We start from the raw sequence: 19,989 nt of genomic DNA, 5'->3' as shown, positions 1-19,989 counted from the left end.
GTGACGGCAAAAGCTACTGTCATCACACAGTGTAAAAGAGCTTCATTTTGTAGCGCCATCTTCAGTGCATTTCAGGACTTGTAAGGCGAGGAAATGGCATTCACATTTGCTGCGTTTTGTTACATTTTGGCTCTAATTTTAACGGCGTTTTTGATATTTTTTGCTATTTATCACGTAAGTACATGGAGAGTATAAAGGTTTCTATTTGTGTTTTTCATTTGGATTATGTACAATTGCATACTTTAAATTCATGCATGATGACTTCTCCTCCACCGGCTTTTAAATAGTGACATAATTACGACAACTAACGTTACATGTTAATAATTGTTATGCAATCCTAGATAATAATCAAGCAGGCCATGTACATTTGTATTTTTAAATCACACTACTTCCGTTGAATAAAGTAAATTATTGTCATGACATGATTTCTGGCGATTAATTGGATCCACCCTTATTCCATCATCACTGTGATTATAATAGGGTGATCTTTTCTGGTCAGATCTTTTCTTCTATTATTGAAGATTAGATGTTTTAAAGTTGGTTTTGATAGGTCATATAATGCTTGGCCATTCCATATCTACATTATTTTGAGGAAAAAAATCATCTTGATGTCTTTGTTTTGGGTTTTCACATTGTTGCATTATATTCCAAAATGCTATTTATCTTTCAGATTATTGCATTTGATGAACTAAAAACTGACTACAAGAACCCAATAGACCAGTGTAATAGTTTAAATCCAGTGAGTATTGCTATGGATACTGTAGTTCAAGGTTGAAAATATAGATACTTGGCAAAAGGACTTCTAGCTTACAATTAGAGGACCATTATCAAGCCATTTGCTAAAAAAGCATTTTATGTACTAGTAATGCTTGGGCAGCAGCCCACTTTGCTCTCTACATGACCTTAAAATCAAGAGAGCAAATTACATTTACATGATTATACAAGCTATTTTGAGAATTTATATGCAGTTGCACATTCATTAGTACCACCAGCGTGTACGCTGGCGGTACTCATGGTTTTAGTCCCGACCCGTCTCGTACAGCTCCGCCGGCTCCGCCGGCTCCTGCGGCTCCTGCGGCTCCTGCAGCTCCGCAGGATGACGTGGGATACAAGTCACCGTTACCGCTTCTCCTCCTAGACCGCAAGGACCTGTGTCCCCATCTCTTGGATTTAGGTCACATATAATCTCAACTTGAACACCCAGGTTTTTTTGTCTCAGTTGGTGCATTGACCTGGGCGTGACGCTCGTTGAAATGCACCCTTGTCAAAATTTTTGAAAATTCAATGCTAAATATCTCCCAAACCAATGGAATTATGGGAAAAATTTCTACAGATGGCTGACCGAAAGTCATATGTGAGGATTTCAAGTATGCCCTTGGATTTGACCTTTGACCTTTATTTCAAAGTCAAATGGGCCAAAATTTTCTAAAAATTGGAAATTTTTGCAAGAAAATTTTTATTTCAGCCAATTTTCAGAAACTTAACAGATCTTACCTATAATATTATGGGCAGGTGTTACCCTTAAATTCATCTTTCATTTTCGTGAGTTTGGGGTCAATCGGTGCATTTTCATGGTAGCAGCAGCTATTAGATGTCGAAACTGAAAACTCTCTCTAATTCTGGTACTGTTAATGCTAGAGACCTCTTGTTTTATGCATTTTGTAGAACTTGTCAAGGGCAACACTGGGGGGTGGTGTCTATTTTTTTGTTTTCAATACGGCTAAGGCATTGCACTATATCAAAAAGTTCAACATCCTAAATTCAGTGGTGAAAATAAAATGTGAAATACTCTAAAATTAGCAGAGATATGCCCATAGTTACTTTTGAACTTGAATAGGAAGTCATATACTGGTAATATAACTGTGACCTTGAAATTGACCTTTGACCTACTTTCATGATGAAATGCACTTTGCAAGTTTTCTGATCTTTATATCTCCAAAACTGGCAAAGATACGCCCATAGTTACTATTGAACTTGAATAGGAAGTCATATAATGGCAATCTAACTGTGATCCTGAAATTGACATCTGACCTAATTTTCACCATGAACTGAACTTTCAAATTTTCCAGCCCTTATATCTCTAAAACTGGCAGAGGTACATCCATAGTTACTGTTGAACTTGAGTGGGAAGTCATATACTGGTAATCTAACTGTGACCTTGAAATTGACCTTTGACCTACTTTTCACCATGAACTGAACTTTGAAAAAATTCTCTCCCTTATATCTCAAAAACTGGCAGAGATAAGCCCATAGTTACTATTGAATCTAAATAGGAAGTCTTATACTGGCAATCTAACTGTGACCTTGAAATTGACCTTTGACCTACTTTTTATGATGAACTGTACTTCGCATGTTTTCTGACCTTTACATTTCCAAAATTGGCAAGGAAATGCCCATAGTTACTATTGAACTTGAATAGAAAGTCATGTACTGTGACCTTGAAATTGACCTACTTTTTCATCATGAACTGAACTTTGCATATTTTCGTGCCCCTCACATCTTCAAAACAAGCAGAGATATGCCCAGTGTTGCCCCTAGGTTTTCTCTTTTCTCAGCATATATGCAACACTGATAACTCATTTCAAGGAAAAGCAATAGGCCTATTGTCCAGAAAATCACAGGAGTGATCAATGTTAGGAAAATACAGGCCAATTGGAAAATCCACTTGATTGAACCATTTTTATGTTATATTTTTTTCGATTTTTTTTTCATACTTTGAGAATTCTTGTTTATTGCATAGAGCTTGTCAAGGACAAGACTGGTTGTGGTGTCCCTTTTTTGGGGGGGTTTCCATTCGAATGCTCTTACTCCAGCTGGTGGTACAATATCCGGAGGCGGTATCGCCTCTCTGATCCTCTAGTTTTGTATATTTTTAGTCTGGTATTACATTATCCTATAATCTCTCAGATACAGAAACCAGTAGTTCTATATCCATTTTGATTTCTATATTTAAGTACCCCACCGCTATTGACATTCATTTTGTCATTGCATTGTCAAAAGTGCCGGATTGTATTGAATGTTTTCTTCCTGAAAGTTGCACTTATAACATTCAGTTTGTGTATGTTGTGTTTCAGTTGGTGCTGCCAGAGTATGGGATCCATGCCCTTTTTACAATCTTATTTGTATTTGCCTGGCAGTGGGGCACTGTACTGCTGAATGTTCCCCTAATTGCTTACCATGTCAACAGGTTTGTATACATATCAAAGTCATGCTAGAAACAAGGGCTTCGTTCACATGGAATGTCTATTTTCTAAATTCTATTTTCTATTCGCGCTATCTTATGATCACGGTCTGTGTCCTGAATATCCCGCCGCGTAATTACTGGCAGCGCAAGCCAGTTACTTATAGTAACTTATAGTAACTGGCTCGCGCTGCCAGTAATTACGCCGCGGGATATTCAGGGCACAGACCGTGATCATAAGACATACCGCGAATAGAAAATAGAATTTAGAAAATAGACATTACATGTGAATGAAGCCAAGGATTTATCCAGGATTTTGAAACGTGTCATCTGAGGGGAAGGGGATTAAGCTTTCCATAAAACGTACACTTATTTATGGGTGGGGGGTGGGGGGGAGCTTAACATACACTTAACAATTTTTACAGAACAAGTCTATACATATACTAAATGCAGGCAAGAGAGGGATGAATTGCAATTTCATATTTTTATGTGCAGTTTTCTTTAACAGTAACATATAAAGTTACTTGATAATGCTGAAAATTATAATTTTGTAGGTATCTTCATAGGCCCGTTATGAGTGGCCCTGGCTTGTATGACCCCACTAGCATAATGAATGCTGATGAACTAAGCAGAGCTCAGAAAGAAGGATGGGTCAAGCTAGCATTCTATCTTCTCTCTTTTTTCTATTACTTATACAGGTAATGATTTAAAGCATTTAAATAATTATAAAGTTGTTTATACAAGCAAGCAGCCAATGCGCAAGTAAGAAAAACATTTGCTGATTTCATACAGTATAAAGGTCTGTCATTGATTTTAGTGGTTGAATATAGATGTTTGAAATCCAGTTTAGTGAAATGTCTAAACAAAGTATTAACATAGTGTAAGTTAACATTTTCAAATATGGGGATTATGATTTTTCATGTCAAATTTTATTTATTTCAGTATGATTTATGTGCTTGTGACATCCTAAAAGCGGTTCATGTCATTTGGTTTCATCCGGGGGAAAATTCAATTATAAGACAACGACATGCAAGCCGTGACAGGTACAAGACGACAAAATGGAATGTACACATTGGTTTTCAAAAGAACGAGATGTTGAACAAAGCTGCTCACGTATCTGCAGAAATATCCCATTTCAGAGACAAATGTGTGGCTTATTCACTAGGAAAGTGATCTCTCATCCTTATTACTGATAGATCAAATGAAAATAAACATGTTTGGAAGACAATGTCATCTATTTCCCTTGCACCTGCAGTTGATATTCCTTGTGTGCTGCTCAAAGTAATTGTGATGGCTGTCCCTGGTAAAGCCTCATTTATGTAAATGCCAGTCTTTTTAGCTTTTATACTGTAAGACATTTGATATGTAAAATTGGTAAAGTTGATCATAGTAGTTGTTTCTGAACATTCTTTGTTAAAGACATTAATTTTGTGAGTTATTTCTGTAACACTTTTGAGACATTTTTGGAAAGATAATGTAGTTGGTTATTCTTTTAGCAAAGTGACTAGGAAAAAAAATAGAAAAATTTATATTAGTCTTTTGCTTGATTAATAGTTCTTTTTTTCTTGTCTTCAGGCACAATTTTTGTACTTGTACATGTAATCATTGTTTATAACATTTGTAAGCGAAAGCATTGCATATTTGAATTTCTGGTCTATAAGTAGGGCATTTGCTGTCTGTCAGTATAATGAAAATAGTTTGCCGCCATTCACTGTGTGAGTGGATATGTGTCCATTTTATCATATTTGGAGATTGACAACCAGTTTATTTGCTAAATCTATAAACATCATTGTGATCCGTTGCTTAGTTTAGTAAGTCATCTGTGGCAAATGATTTTTTGTGTGTGTGTATGCAGAATTTTTCCAGCTGAGTTCTCAATGGACAATTCATTTAAGCTAGGCAAATAAGATAATGTCCTAGTTTTCAATTAGTGTTAGAAGGTTGCCAAGTCACTGAAAAAAGTTACAGACCTCTAATTTTATAATATTGATTTTTTTTTGTATCAAATCCTATGACAAATTTGTGTTGAATAGATAAACTGTTTCTTATTTTCTTAAAAGTAATTTCTCATAGCCTTGAAAACTCAAACCTTATTTTTTAGCTGAGCATCAACCCCCACTTGTTCATTATTTGAAAAGTGTATGCTTCCACAGGACAATCGAATTATCTTTTGACAGTTTACAATAAATGCTTTTTTTTGGGGGGGGGGGGGGGGGGGCTATTCATTGCTTTGATTCTGGTAATGCAGAAAATTGTCAAATAAAACTTTGTACTTAACTGATATAGATATATTTATTGTTTGAAGTTTTCTAATTAGCAGGTTTTTTTATGCCAACATAATCAATTTAGGTTACTCATCATAAAATGAACTATTTGAAGAAGTTTTGTCCCGTATTCAAGAAGGTTTTAAAGCTATTAATAAGATTGAAAAAATTCACAAAATTGTTTTTGTTTTTTATTACTCAATGACCAGCTTTGCATAAACTGACAGCAAATTATTGTCTGTTCACGAAAGTTCATGTTAATGTAAGTGTCAATCAACATGGAGAATCTGCATGGGCTGCATTGACCTAGGTATACACAATGTGAGAAGATTACACAATATCAATTCTATCACCCATAGACCTGCTTTGTTGTCCTACTAAATATTAATGACTGTAGACAAGTTCTAGAGAGTAGCATTACAACAGGGAAAAAAAACTGACCAAGCTTTCTCTGGCCAATAGAGGTAAAACTGATAAATATGCACTTCCCTGGCCAAATAAATTGTCCTTTCTTCTCCTTCCCTTTTCCCTCCTATACACATATTCACAAAGCATATTAAGAATTACCTTTATTATCAATAATTCAGTTTCTTTTGAGGCCACTTTCAGCTAAACTTCACTTGCTTTTGAAAAATATCAAAAGATTACTAGACATTCATCTAAGGTCAATTTTACAAACAACTTTAAATAACTTTAAAATATGCTTGACAATATTTTTTCAAAATTACAATTTGCTTAACTGCTGGTTGGAATAGCAGTTCAGTCAAGATGGGAATGCAGAGAATTATTCTTAGGTTGCAGTACCTGTTGTGCATTTAAAGGGATAACAACTGTTAATTAACAACTGGAGTTTGTGCTTCCTATCACATCATGTGACCTCCATACATGGCTACACTTCTGTAATAATCTCTTAAGAGAATATTACAAAAAACCAAACTTTTCAGAAAAAAAAACAGGGACTAACTTTGAATGTGGGAATGTTTTCATTAACTATTGGGAAGTATGGGAAAATTGTCCTTTACCCCAGAAAAATTCATTTTTTGGCCAAAATGAACAGATGTTATCCCTTTAAGTAATAACAAGGAAATTAATGTATGTATGGTTATTTAGTTAGCACAGTCACTGAAAGATCTTAACTCATCAACACAAGGCGTTTTTTTTTACTTCATGAACCAATTTTTTTGATTTCAAGAAGACTTAACTACTAATGTCTTGTCTCAGCTTAGTAAATCTTCATCTCAGGTAAACTGGCCCCAGAATACTTATTCACTGGATATGTATTTCACTGTGTTTTCGGTCTTGGTTTTTCAGTAAAAATGCAGTCACTAACGGAAAAATGATAATTTTTGTTTTAACCATTCTTCTGTGAGTTCCTCTGTGTTTCTGACTTCAAAAATCTGCAAGTGATAAAGATATAAAATTATTTTTTTTAAATCTTAAATTTGTATTTAGAGGATCACTGAAAAAGTTAAATATGCAAATATTTATGAAAATAACAATAGTATTTATAATAACACCCATAAACACAATAATTGCAAATTTAATTTTAAAATTCTAAGTAAAAATTTAATTTAATATGCCTATATTGCCTAGGGGCATGAAAGTTTTGCTAACACTATTTATCTGATTTATTTTAATGAGTTAATACTTTATGAACACAATTCATAATCATACTTGTCACCATACCTTTGTCACATCTAATTCTTGAACTAATCCATTTTTACTGCCTGCATACATCATTTGCATTTCTGGCTTGCACCCTGTTTAAATTAAAGAATACAAGACTGTCATAGTATTTATATCACTACTTATTTCAACTGCGGCAATAGTGATTCAGTAACTCAAGAAAACAAGTAAATGAAATTACATTCAGATCAGTCATACAATCATGAACTTCAAGAAAGACAAGAAGACAAGGAAAGCTTATTCATCATAAACAAAATGTGAATTTTCTGGCATTTGTTCCAACAAGTATTAAAAATAATTTCAAATAGAATTTATAATCTCTGCAACAGTACCAGTACCTATAGGACTAACAAAGATGAAGCATAGAGGATATGAAACACGCCCATCATCATGATTGTAACAGTAACTATAGACTACAAATCTTGGTTGGTGATCAGGCAACTCATTTTGTAGATCGTCCATAGTGCAATCCTGCAAACATAAAAATAAAGAAATGACACAACATTAATATCTGCTACAGTGGAAAAGAAACTGTGATGTTACTACATATTTGATTTTTAAAAAACTTGTCGTAATTCCAACAATTTTATTTAAAAATTAAGCTAGATTAATAAAATACTAACTGATAATCTAGAGATAAAAATCTGTAACAATTGTCTTAATAACTGGTAACATGTAGAAACCTGCAGAGACAGGCACTCACTTCTATTTCTTCATCTAAAACTACTGTCATGTTTTCCATGTCAATTTTCACTGAAAAAAGCAATATTAACAACAATGAACAAGTGAAATGATAAACAGAAATGTCTCAAAAAGCAATACCAAGCTAAATGTGTCTTTTCTTTCATTATCATTACCTGCTTTCAAAAGGTTATTATATCATCAGTTATTTATTTATTTACACCAAGTACATAACAATCAGTTGTTACATGACAAATGTTTCCATTACGTCAATTCTGAAATAGATAACTGCAAAATTTTGCATATCACGTATTCTGTTTGTTTGTTGTTTTTTTAAATTTTGCATGCACAACAACTGATATTTTTTTCTAAATTTTGTATTACAACTAAACTGATTTTAAGTTATAACACAATGACTTTATAATACAGGCATAACTACTCAGTATGTCATTTACTTACATATAACTGCAGCATTATTTTTTTCTTTCCTAAATTTAAATTTCCTCATTGTTTCTTTGATTTTTGGTTCAACTTCACAAACTTTGACGTTCTGAGCCTAGAAGTAAGCAAAATACATTCACTAGTGGGTTGGATTTGATCTTAAAGTGCAATTTAAGAACACTAGTGATCTTACACGATCTCAATCATTATAGCAGTAGTCTTAAAAAGGACTGAATCTGCTTTTAAGTTCAAAGTGATCTAACATCTACTTAAGTGGTCAAGCAGTTTCCTCCCCTCACAATGGGGGTTACCTCCCCTCACAATAGAGGACACCTCTACTGACATTAGGAGAATGTGTAAGGTGAGACAAATTAATTGGCTGTTAGACCAGGAATGGTCTTACTTATGGTTTAAGATCATGTAAGACAATCTGTGATCTTAAATTGCACTTACAGACCAAATCAAGCCCACTAGTGATTTATACAAAACAAATGGGTTCATTTCTTAATTCACTTAGCATTCAGGTCTCAGACTATAAGGCTTCGTTCACATGCAATGTCTATTTTCTATTTTCTATTTTCTATTTTCGGTATGTCTTATGATCACGGTCTGTGCACTGAATATCCCGCGGCGTAATTACTGGCAGCGCGAGCCAGTTACTTATAGTAACTTATAGTACTTATAGTAACTTATAGTAACTGGCTCGCGCTGCCAGTAATTACGCCGCGGGATATTCAGTGCACAGACCGTGATCATAAGACATACCGAAAATAGAAAATAGAAAATAGACATTGCATGTGAACGAAGCCTAAGTGTTTTACTATCATACCAATAATAATGCACAGACAAAGTCTGTGGCTTTTTAATTTTTTTTTTTTAATTTGGTGATGTGGTAACTTTGATCAACAATTCTAGTTCTTCTATTCCAATTAAGTGGTTTAAATGGCAATTTGCTTTCTTGATTTTTCTATGTTCTCCCCTAAAATTGTGTTAGCAATTATCATATTTGAATGAATCAATGAGCTTTAAAAATAATGCCAGAGACACTGATCAAGGCCATCACATAATTGAATATGAAAAACACTGAAAAGCAAAGACTGAGAAGGCTGGGGAAAGGGGGGGGGGGCATAAAAAAGTAACTAAACACCAATATGTTCATTTTATGTTAAATTAAAGGGAACTCCATGGGATATACCTACCAAAATGGATTTTCCTGGGGAAATAAGCAATTCTCATGTACTCATGAATCATTTATCTATCCCTCTCTGCATTTGGATTCAACTTTTAATTAAATTTATAGTTAATTTAGCTTTAAAATGACTGGCCGGTCATACTAGTGACCATATCTTAAACCTCTGATGGAAGTTTCAACATCATCTAAGCTCCAGAAAAAGTTGTTAAAGGGCTTTAATGGTTTTAAGGTGTATGGAATGTGGATAGCAAAACAAAAAAGCACTACCAATTTGAGAGAGGAAATGATTCATATGTGACACCATTGAAAATACAGGCATGTCAACCTCAACTTGTAATTTAGCTTTATACAAAACTCTTTAAAATATTTAAGTTAAGCCAACAACGTTTTTAAATGCTACAAAAACACCACTAAATCTAACCATAGTTACCATTTGGAATCAGTTTCAGGAAGTTACTCCCCTTTTGTATCGATTGCTAGTTAATACCCTGTATACAAGACAAGCCACAGTGTACATGTGCTGTTAGTTGCTGTATCAGATTGTTTATGGCCTTACCCGGGGAAAGCGATGAAGATTTTGCAAAACGATTGCAAATCGAGGTGAAACATACCTCATATACCATCTTGTGATTTGCGTGTGATGCACCGTGTTTCTTAATTTTTATTTGCAAACTTAAATAACGTTAAAACTTAGAGTAGCAGTACACATGTGCAGTGTAAACGTACATGTAGAACCCTCACGCTTAAACCCAGGTCTGTAGACTGTACTGGTCCCACATAATCTGGTAGACCTAGAAACTTAGTATACCTGCGATATATTTCAATTTACTACGTGTACAGTGTGTAAAACTAATTACAGCTTAACAGAGATGAAGATGTTGAAAGGCAGCTGCAAGAAGATCATCTTTTTGCACTAACAGTTGCTGAACAGATCCAGAATAATTCAGATGTAGATGAAGATTCCACATGCAATCATCCATTAAAATCTCCCACACAGAATGTAAGAGGCATACGTGAAGACGGAGCAGTTTATGAAACATATTCTGATACCAGTATACTACAAGTGCCAGAAATTCATAACAGTTCTTCAACAAATAACAGTCTCTTTGAAAATCAATCAGTCAGTTTGGAAAGTACAGCAATGGATAAATACAAGAAACTAGAAACAAGTGTTTCCTCGAGTTATTCTCATGAGATATCAGATAGCGACTCTGACACAGACAATTTTGAGCCAAAGTTTTCCAAGACTGTTCATAATGACTCATTATCTTCTTCCCTTCACGAAATATCAGAAAGTGACAACTCTGATGAGGACAACTGTCAGGGAAAATCTCTAAAGAAAAGTCCATCTAGATCAAAACCAGCTTTGGAAGAATCTGATGATTACAAACAAGACAGCAAAGACAAAAGACCAAAGTGCAAATTTGGAAAGACATGTTATAGAAAAAATCCCAAGCACCTTAAAGCATTCTGTCATCCAGGTAGACAATGTGTTACTACAAATGAAAGTCATTCATTCCTATTTACAGTACATTATATCTTTTCTGTGTTATGTTCATCTTTATCTAGACTTGTGAGATATTCTTAACTGATAATAAAAGTTTTAATATTTATTTTACAAAGTCCCCAAGAAAATTTTCATTGTCTGATAAAATTAAGTAATTTATTATATTTTTAATGTACAGAGATTCAGTGTTTATGATTTATTGTTTCATTTTGATAATTATTCTTTTGCCAGCTTATAATTGATTGGTGAAAATTTTATTGTTCAGTTAAACAAAAATGTTTGGTAGTGCAAGCTTAATAATGCAGTTAATTACTGAATGTTTTGTGGAATTAAGAATGCACAGCACTTTTGGTGATAGGGAGTTATTATCTCAACTGACCTGTAGTCAAACTAATTGTTCTGTTGATACAATATACTGCAGATAATAATTATTATTAGTAGGGTTTTTATTATTTAGGTATAAGTACATCTTTACAATTTACTTTATCTTTAATATTTGCTGTAGAAGGTGAACATGGTCACTCTTCCATTCCTGACACAAGTTCCAATGAGGAAGCCCCACCAAGCAAGAAACAAAAGCTTGACCAGAAAGGCTCTGATCATTGCTTAAAAATGAATGACAGATTTGGCTTCTATTTGAGCAAGGTAGCAGGAATTGATAATGCACACAACTTGCATGCTGTTCACATTAAAGGTATGGATTAACCTGAATATTATGAATTGTAACATTTTATTGAGCGAATAAAATTTTGATTGCTTTTAATTTTTTGAAAGACCCTGAATTGGTGTTTATTAAGCCAAAATAAATATTTAAATGGGGACAAAATGTGTCAAAGGGAGTGATTTGAAAACTGTGAGCTCCGCTCATATATTTTATCCGCATTTAAACTTGAAGGGTCAGCTTACAATTGTATTTTGTATTTCTATATAAGTTATGACTGCAATAAACAACCTTTTGCTTTTTTACAGATATTTTGTCCACATCAGTGGGAAATTTGCAAGCTTCAGCACAGGTACTTCTAAAGTTAGGATAATAATATTTTTGAATTTTCAAGCTTATCACATAAAATGATTTATGCACATGTATTTTCATACTTGTATTATTTAATACTGATGGAGGTATGACTTTTTTGCCTTTATATTGTACAAGTCATCAATAAGCAACATAATTTAAAATATTATTTGTTATTTATTTTCAGTTCAATTATATGTTTGACATCCCATGGTTAATACAGCAGTATCCTGTAGAATTTAGGTTAGTTGAAAACATGTAATTCATTCTCTGTTTAATTTTTTAATCTTCATATATAATAATGTGGATAATGAAACCTTGTTCCAACTAGGTAACTTATAACTTTAACTTTTCATTTTTAGACTCTACCATAATTTTAATTAATATTGTCACACATGCAGATTTGAGTCAGAAAATCATTATCATATTTTGCAAAAGAGAAAATGATTTCTTTTTTGTTATTTTCCTTTCATTAGCTGTATTTAAAAATACTGTGTTTTTGTGAGGCCATTTAATTATAATTGCTTTGGTCAGGTCTAAACCTCTGTTAATTGTCCATGGGATGCAGAGAGAGACCAAGGCTGAGTATGACATGGCTGCTATGAACTATTCTAATGTGAAACTTTGCCAGGTGAGTTAAATGCCCATTGTTACATGATCACAAATTTTGACACTAACCCTTTGGTTGAGAGACAGTCACGTGAAGTCAATTATTTTTAAATTGGTGAGTGAACCTATTAGTCATCTTACTTTGCCATCTTGGATCTCCACTACGTGGGCTAGATACATCATCAAGAAGCTCTCAGTGTGTCTTAATTATTTAATATATTGATTGAAAGATAGGTTGATTGTTAGAGTATAAGTCATAAATTGTATAAAATACCTGTTACTAATTTTTTCCAAGGCAAAAATGGAGATCATGTATGGAACACATCATACGTAAGTATCCCTGGAATCAAAGACCTACGTATTATAAATTAATATTATAGTTTTAAATTGGCTGTGTTTGTTTAAGTTTCTAGACCTTTTTTTTTTAATTTATTGAATGAAAAGTAAAATGAAATACATTTTTGGTACAATCTGCATAATACTTTAGAACCTATTGTACATGTACGTAAATGGAATCGATATAAAATGAATATTGCTGTTGATGAAATTATTGCATTGTTTGTTTTGTAGCAAAATGATGCTTTTGCTGTATGATAACGGCATGAGGGTAGTAATCACCACAGCCAATAATATACATCAGGACTGGTATCAGAAAACTCAAGGGTATGGCACATTTTTTATTATAATTTATTATTATTTTTACTGGTAGATGATAAATTATAAATGACTTTTCTCAAATGGCTTGGGGAATTTGCTTTGTGACACTGTATTAAAGATATAACTGCAATCTATTGTGATACAACTACTGGATCTTACTGTATTATTTTAGTGTATGGATCAGCCCACTGTTTCCCAAACTAGATAAAGGTGAGGCCAGTGCTGGAGATTCTGACACTCATTTCAAGAAAGATCTGCTAGAATACCTATCAGCATATAAGTTGAATGGATTGAAAGAGTGGCAAGAACATATTAAGCAACATGACATGTCATCAGCAAAGTAAGTTTCTTGAAAATGTTTTCAGCCCAGAACATGTTGAATTCATGGATTAGTTTTATTGTGTGATGAAAGAGAACAGAAAATAAAATAGATCTGTTTTAAATGTGACCAAAAATTTTAATTTTGAGTATAATTAACAGTAAAATTTTTAAGTGATTTTATTACAATTACTTTAGATTGGATTGAGTTTACATGCTTATCGGTTTTGAAATTATATAAGAAGTGATTCACTGTTAAGTTGATATTTCTGAACTAAAATGTAGAAATTGTTGATGATGACTTTGTTTCATTGTTTTGCCATAAAAACAGAGTGTTCATTCTTGGATCTGTACCTGGAAGACACTTGGGTGAAAAGAAAACTGCATTTGGACATTTGAAGTTGAGAAAGGCAAGTCGAGGCAACAGAATAATAAATAGTAGCAAGACTTTCCTTACAGAGCTGTCCAGCCATTATTTCGATGGCCAGTTTCCTCTTTAGATGACAGATATTTTTTTATGACAACCAGACTTCCAGAAATTTGTAAAATTGATGGTTCAGTTTGTCAGGAAGGTTGGATGGCCAAGGAAATCTTGAAAATATTTTGATTAACGTAAATTAACCTTAGAAGAAACAATAAGAAACAATTATGCTTTCTCTAGCCAGCTAGAGGCGTGTGCACTTACCAAATAAGCAAAAACAGAATAAAATCCACTATATAAATATGATGGCTGTCATGGGCTTATGTTGATGTTTAATTTCAGAAAGATATTTTATTTTCAGATATTACAGGAGCATGGCCCCAGTGTAAGTGAGGTAAAAGGGTGGCCCGTGGTGGGACAGTTCTCTAGCATTGGCTCCATGGGACCTAACAAGGACAATTGGCTTTGTGCCGAATGGCGGGAAAGTCTGTCTACAGCCAAGGGATTGGGCGGCCTTAGAACTGCTGATGCACCTTTGAAACTCGTGAGTGTTTTTGCCAATTACCTGCTTTAGGTATTTTTATGCAGGAATCAAAATGATAAAGTTTATTTGAAAATAGATATGTGGTGCCGTTATTAAGTAGCTGAAGCTTACCACAACTTTGATTGGTTTCAGGTTTTTTTTATTGAATGTGTTGACTGTAATATATTGAAAGGTGGGTTTACACTGAGACCCGAGGGCATCGTTTCTATTTTTTTAGATTGTATTTTAGTGAGCTTAGTACATGTATAAATGGTCTATTTCATCTGGTATGTTAGTTTATTTTAAAGAGAATCAGTGGACTACTTTGTACACTTTCAGATATTCCCTACTAAAGACATCATTCGCCTCAGTCTAGAAGGTTACCCAGCAGGTGCCTCAGTGCCTTACAGCATCCATACAGCTAAAAAACAGCAATTTCTTCATGAATATTTTCAGTAGGTTTTGATTTGCCTTTGAATGTTAACACGGGTTCTGTCATATCAACCCTTAAAAGATGTGACAGCCAGTTGTCCAATTGTCTTGGATGTAACTTTCACATCTTTTCACATCTTTTTTGTATATTTGACTAATAATAATAATAATAATAATAATAATAATAATAAAAATCTTCGTTAATTCTAGCACATTTTTTACAAAGGCTATGACCAAAGTTACACAAGTAGAGTAATGAAATAAATATATTGATTGAAGGAATTTTGCTGTGGAAAAGCACTAGCTGTAATAAATATTGCATCTTTAGGGAATTAGTGGAATTATAACCTGAAGGGAATACATTCACCAGTTATAATCCTAAGACTTGGCAAGGGAATTTTACTGTGTGCATGTATTTAAGAGAGGCTACATATCCACCAATTCCCACAGGAAACATTCTTTTATCACATTTCCCACACTTAAGTTTTGCTAATATATGCAAATTTGTCAAAATTTGTACTGCAGGAAGTACGTAAACTCTTAAAGCGTAATAATGTAATTTATGCAAATTAATTCAATGAAATTGGAAGTTTTTGAAAGTAAATTTTCAAATAATACATACAGACAGTTCATTAAACAATTGATAATATAATGGTAAAATATCCTGTTGTAGCCAGTGGAGGGCCGAAGTACAGGGCAGGAGTCGTGCAATGCCCCACATTAAGACCTACCTTAGAATGTCTCCTGACTCTAAGAAAATTGCATGGTTTGCTGTAACAAGGTAATCATTGTAGATTTCTCACAGTTTTGTACAGGACTGGAATCACTGTAGTATAGATATTACTTTTTGATATTTTTAACTTTAAATTTGACTTGCTCGTTCATTTTTGAACAGATCTGTCTAAACAGGCACTCTGAGTTTCATAAGTTGCTGAGAACACACTTCTCTGCCGTCAGCATGGACTCTGCCATTGCTGGAAATGATGTGGCTGAAAAAGTCAGAAGCATGCTGATAGTAGAGAGGTTAGTTTCCAGTAGTCTGGAAAACAGTTTGCAAGTTTATCAGTGATTTAAATGAAACGTGCAGATAAAATATACTGAATGTCAAGATTTAGGAAAATCATCATGGAGTCTCCTGTGAAGTACACTATCATAATGCTTGTTCTGTAATAGATGTAATGTAGTTTTGCTACACAGTTTATATAACCAATATGAATTATTTGTAGTTCCAATTTATCAAAAGCTGCTTGGGGAGCCTTAGAGAAGAAACAGTCTCAGTTGATGATCCGATCATATGAAATAGGAGTGCTTTTTCTACCACAAATGTTTGTAAGTAGTGGAAAGAAATAATGAATGCATTTTTATGTACAGACACAGATGTGTCTGTACATATTGCCATCACCTGCGTCTGTCGTCGCCGATGGCGATGGCGATGGCGATGGCGATGCCGATGCCGATGCCGGCGCCGTGCACTTTCCTTGTAAACACGATAAGTGGAGGGCAGTTTTACTTTTTGGCTTTATATTTACAGAGCTGATGAATATTCATAAAACGCAGGTCAAGTTCGAAAATCAGCATGATCGGGCCATTATTGTAGAAGTTATGCTGTTTTTTCACTTTTCAGCATATTTTTCACATTTCCTCAGATTCAATTCTTAGGCATGTTAACAGTCTCATTATTAAACTAATAAGATACGTAAAAGTTTTTGTTTGACATTTCCTGCATCTTTACAACATTGTTAGTTGATTTTGTAAAAATGATGGTAAACTTGTTATCATGTATTGTGTAATAAAGTTTCAAAAATGGAAATAAACTCATATCATTCGGTTTGTCAGATTCAATCATTCACTATGTTCAGAATCTCAGAATGGAAGAAATTGGACATTTAACACTGCTCTGTTGATATTTTTCCCATCTCATCAATTTTCTTAGTTGATAATATAAAAATGGCAGTAAACTGTTAATTTTGTTTTATGTTAAAAATTGTTAAAAATGGGAAAAAAAACATTTCAGAACAGTGCTGTCTTGTTTACATTTTGGCATTTTCAAGTTGTGACTTTGAAGTTCCATGGGCCTGAAGACCTTTGCTAGTCACATTTTCTGAATATCCATGATACTAATATTTTATTCTTAAAAATTGATGGTCATCATGCTGTTAAACATTATGTAATATTGCATCAAAATTTGAAAAAAACCTGCTCCCATGATGACCATTTAAGAAAAACCATGTCACTTACTGTTCTCAAACAGTACAGTAAATATATACAGATGTGTCTGTACATATTGCCATCACCTGTGTCTGTCGTCGCCGTCGCCGTCGTTGCCGTGCACTTTCCTTGTAAACACGATAAGTGGAAGGCAGTTTTACTTTTTGGCTTTATATTTACAGAGCTGATGAATATTCATAAAACGCAGGTCAAGTTCTAAAATCAGCATGATCGGGCCATTATTGTAGAAGTTATGCTGTTTTTTCACTTTTCAGCATATATGCAACACTGTAAACACATTTCAAGGAAAACCGATAGGCCTGTTGTCGTGAAACTCTCAGGAATAATCGATCTTACTAAAACGGAGGTCAAGTTCGAAAATCGGCATGCAGCCTGAGTTGGAAAAGCAGTCTAATTGGCTTCTTTTTCTGGAAGTTATACATTTTCAAAGTGTGAACTTGAACTCTCATGGGCCTGAAGCCTTATGCTTGTTACACATTTTACTTTCATTGGTATTACCTGTTGAGCATAATTAAAATTTGATGTTGAATTTACAGTTTAACATAATGTACTTTTGCATCTGAATTGACAGTAGCCTATTTTGTGCATAGTTATTTCCTGCTTTTTGTCTGTACATTTGACAGCTTTGCTGCCTTGTTGTATTTGAAACAGTCTCCCAAGTTCACTTTGTTTAATTTAATGTCTGATAGCATTGTTAACGATTTTTTTCCTTTTCTTTTTTTAATTGCCATTTTACTATGTCCACAGTTAAAAATACAAGGATTAATCTCAAACATGTATAAGGCAGAGGAGTAAGAGACATAATGATAATTTGAAACAAAGCCTGGAAGTAGGTGAGGCTGTTAAATGAAAATTCACATTTCAGTGATTATTCAAATAAGACAATTTGACAACATTGTTTTAAATGTAAATATAAAAAATATTTTAAAAATTTGGTTTGCAGGGTGCTGAAAACTTCTTTGAAGTTCAAGACAAAGAATGTCAGAATAGCGGAGAATTCCCTGTTCCATATGATCTTCCCCCCACACCTTACACTAAACAAGGTGAGTGCTGAAAAAGACAATTTCTACAATGTATTTGGCCTCTTGTGCTTTTTTTTTCAGTCATTAACCATTTAATTGGTTTTAAATTTTTGAATGGAAGTTGAAGAATAACACGTGCACAGACAGAGGAAAAGTTAATTTTTTTTCATCTGGAAGTTAGGAATTTTAAATAATTAAAATATTTAACACTTATTGTATAACAAATAATAATCAATTTATAAGGTTTATTATTTTTTTTTTTTTCATTTTCTAAACATAAGAATAGCTATGCTTTCAGACACTCTGGAATAATCCTATAACATGACCAGCAGTCTACCCAGATGAATTTCCATCAGAATAATCCATTCTTCATTGTTTTACAGATCGACCATGGTTGTGGGACATTCCCTATAAAGATCTCCCTGATACCCATGGCAACATGTGGTGCCCATCATGAGGTGGCACCATCTGTGCCTCTGGAACCCATGGCTAGAACACATTCTGTTCATAGAGAAATCACTACAAATCAATGCAAAATCATATACTCTGGCCATGCAGTAGTTATCTGGGATTAGATCATTTGCCACTGGTCACAGATTGGGGCTGAAAGACGTACTTCTTTCTTCCTTTATTTTCGTTCTTTTTACTCAGTTTAAGAGACTAAGATTTGTAGCTGAGGAAGTGAACTTGACATTTAAAATTAACCAGGGGATTTGTGCTCCTTTCTACAGGACATATTGGTTAAAAATAAATCTTCTTAAGGGAACATGGCCGGTGCAGATGTTCATTTCTTGCATTTGTTCATCTTACCCTTTTAGGAAAAGGGCAAATACACAATAATCTGATCCATGACATTTGTGTAAATGTTTGAATTTCTTGAAAAATAAACTTTTGTTTATGAAACCATTATTATTTTTATAACTATTATTTTATTTATTTATTTTTGTTTTTTTTTCTCTCCAAATTCTTTATAGAAGTACTCAATTAAGTATGCTTCCAGTCTATTTGTGGTAAAAAGGGGGGGGGGGGGGGAAATAGTCATAGCAAAACAGGAAAGAGAATTTAAAAAAGTTTGCCTGGCCGACTTGCGATCTAGAGTCCTTTGCTTATTAAACATCCAATTGCTATTTTCTCAAAATATACAGAAGCAAAAATGAAAGTTGAAATTAATTCAAATTCAGTTAAAAAAATATATATATTGATCTAGAATTAAAGGAAATATCACTGCCAACAGGACTTCATCGTCCTTTTCATATCTTTTTGGGTAATAGGTATACTTGTGTTTTTTCCTTCTCTGAATTTATTCAGCTCCACTTACTGAGTTGACTGGGTGCCACTGCAACGCAACCCGGGGCGCTGAAGTTAGTGTCTAGTTTCCAGTTTCCTCTTTCAAAAACGGACCTGGCAAATAATAACTAGTAACTAGTGTCGTTTAAAAAAAACGACGAGACAAAACTGGAAGAGGAAGAGGCGTCAGACGATTAGCGTCAACTGTAACCAGGAAATCATCTCCATAGATGTCGAGCACGGTGTAACGGTGTCTCCCTGTCGTGCACAGAGACCGTGACAACCGCCCATCGTACGATGCGCAGATAGCCTTCAAAGGCTACCGCTCATTGACTGCGAATAAATGTCCTAGGCCAGAGATATAAGGTCCCTGGTTGTCTTGCCATGCTGTAGGATGGGCCAAGTTTGAATTTATTTTACTTTTTCAAAAACGATTCTTGTCGCACCAGTTGAGTTCTCCTCTTTAGTAAGCATATTTTTCAAATAGGGATCCAAGTTTTATTGTAAAAATGCAAAAAAAAACTGGT

General features: G+C 33.9%; 3 protein-coding genes across 3 annotated transcripts; 2 read left to right on the top strand and 1 right to left on the bottom strand.

Moving 5' to 3' along the window:
• Positions 1–41: 41 nt before the first annotated feature.
• Positions 42–5,623, top strand: LOC106155477 (protein cornichon homolog 1-like). Its single transcript, XM_087003366.1, has 5 exons — positions 42–174; positions 671–739; positions 3,075–3,187; positions 3,736–3,879; positions 4,124–5,623. The coding sequence occupies exons 1-5, from the start codon at positions 94–96 to the stop codon at positions 4,149–4,151; spliced, it is 435 nt and encodes a 144-aa protein (XP_086859492.1). The 5' UTR covers positions 42–93; the 3' UTR covers positions 4,152–5,623.
• Positions 5,399–9,935, bottom strand: LOC106160664 (glia maturation factor gamma). Its single transcript, XM_013537325.2, has 6 exons — positions 9,876–9,935; positions 8,272–8,368; positions 7,835–7,884; positions 7,470–7,602; positions 7,132–7,205; positions 5,399–6,842 (listed from the first exon to the last, which is right to left on the bottom strand). The coding sequence occupies exons 1-6, from the start codon at positions 9,876–9,878 to the stop codon at positions 6,771–6,773; spliced, it is 429 nt and encodes a 142-aa protein (XP_013392779.1). The 5' UTR covers positions 9,879–9,935; the 3' UTR covers positions 5,399–6,770.
• Positions 9,887–19,081, top strand: LOC106160665 (tyrosyl-DNA phosphodiesterase 1). Its single transcript, XM_013537328.2, has 16 exons — positions 9,887–10,045; positions 10,305–10,926; positions 11,458–11,646; positions 11,922–11,965; positions 12,152–12,207; positions 12,499–12,595; positions 12,869–12,903; positions 13,144–13,236; positions 13,403–13,570; positions 13,880–13,958; positions 14,331–14,513; positions 14,832–14,947; positions 15,598–15,705; positions 16,151–16,253; positions 18,097–18,196; positions 18,559–19,081. The coding sequence occupies exons 1-16, from the start codon at positions 9,992–9,994 to the stop codon at positions 18,630–18,632; spliced, it is 2,121 nt and encodes a 706-aa protein (XP_013392782.2). The 5' UTR covers positions 9,887–9,991; the 3' UTR covers positions 18,633–19,081.
• The last annotated feature ends 908 nt before the right edge of the window (positions 19,082–19,989 follow it).

Source organism: Lingula anatina, chromosome 2 (assembly GCF_051362555.1).
Source record: "Lingula anatina isolate TDL-2025a chromosome 2, LinAna3.0, whole genome shotgun sequence".
NCBI lineage: Eukaryota > Metazoa > Brachiopoda > Lingulata > Lingulida > Lingulidae > Lingula > Lingula anatina.
Note: the sequence above shows the minus strand (reverse complement) of the source record. Positions and strands in the feature narration are given on the sequence as shown.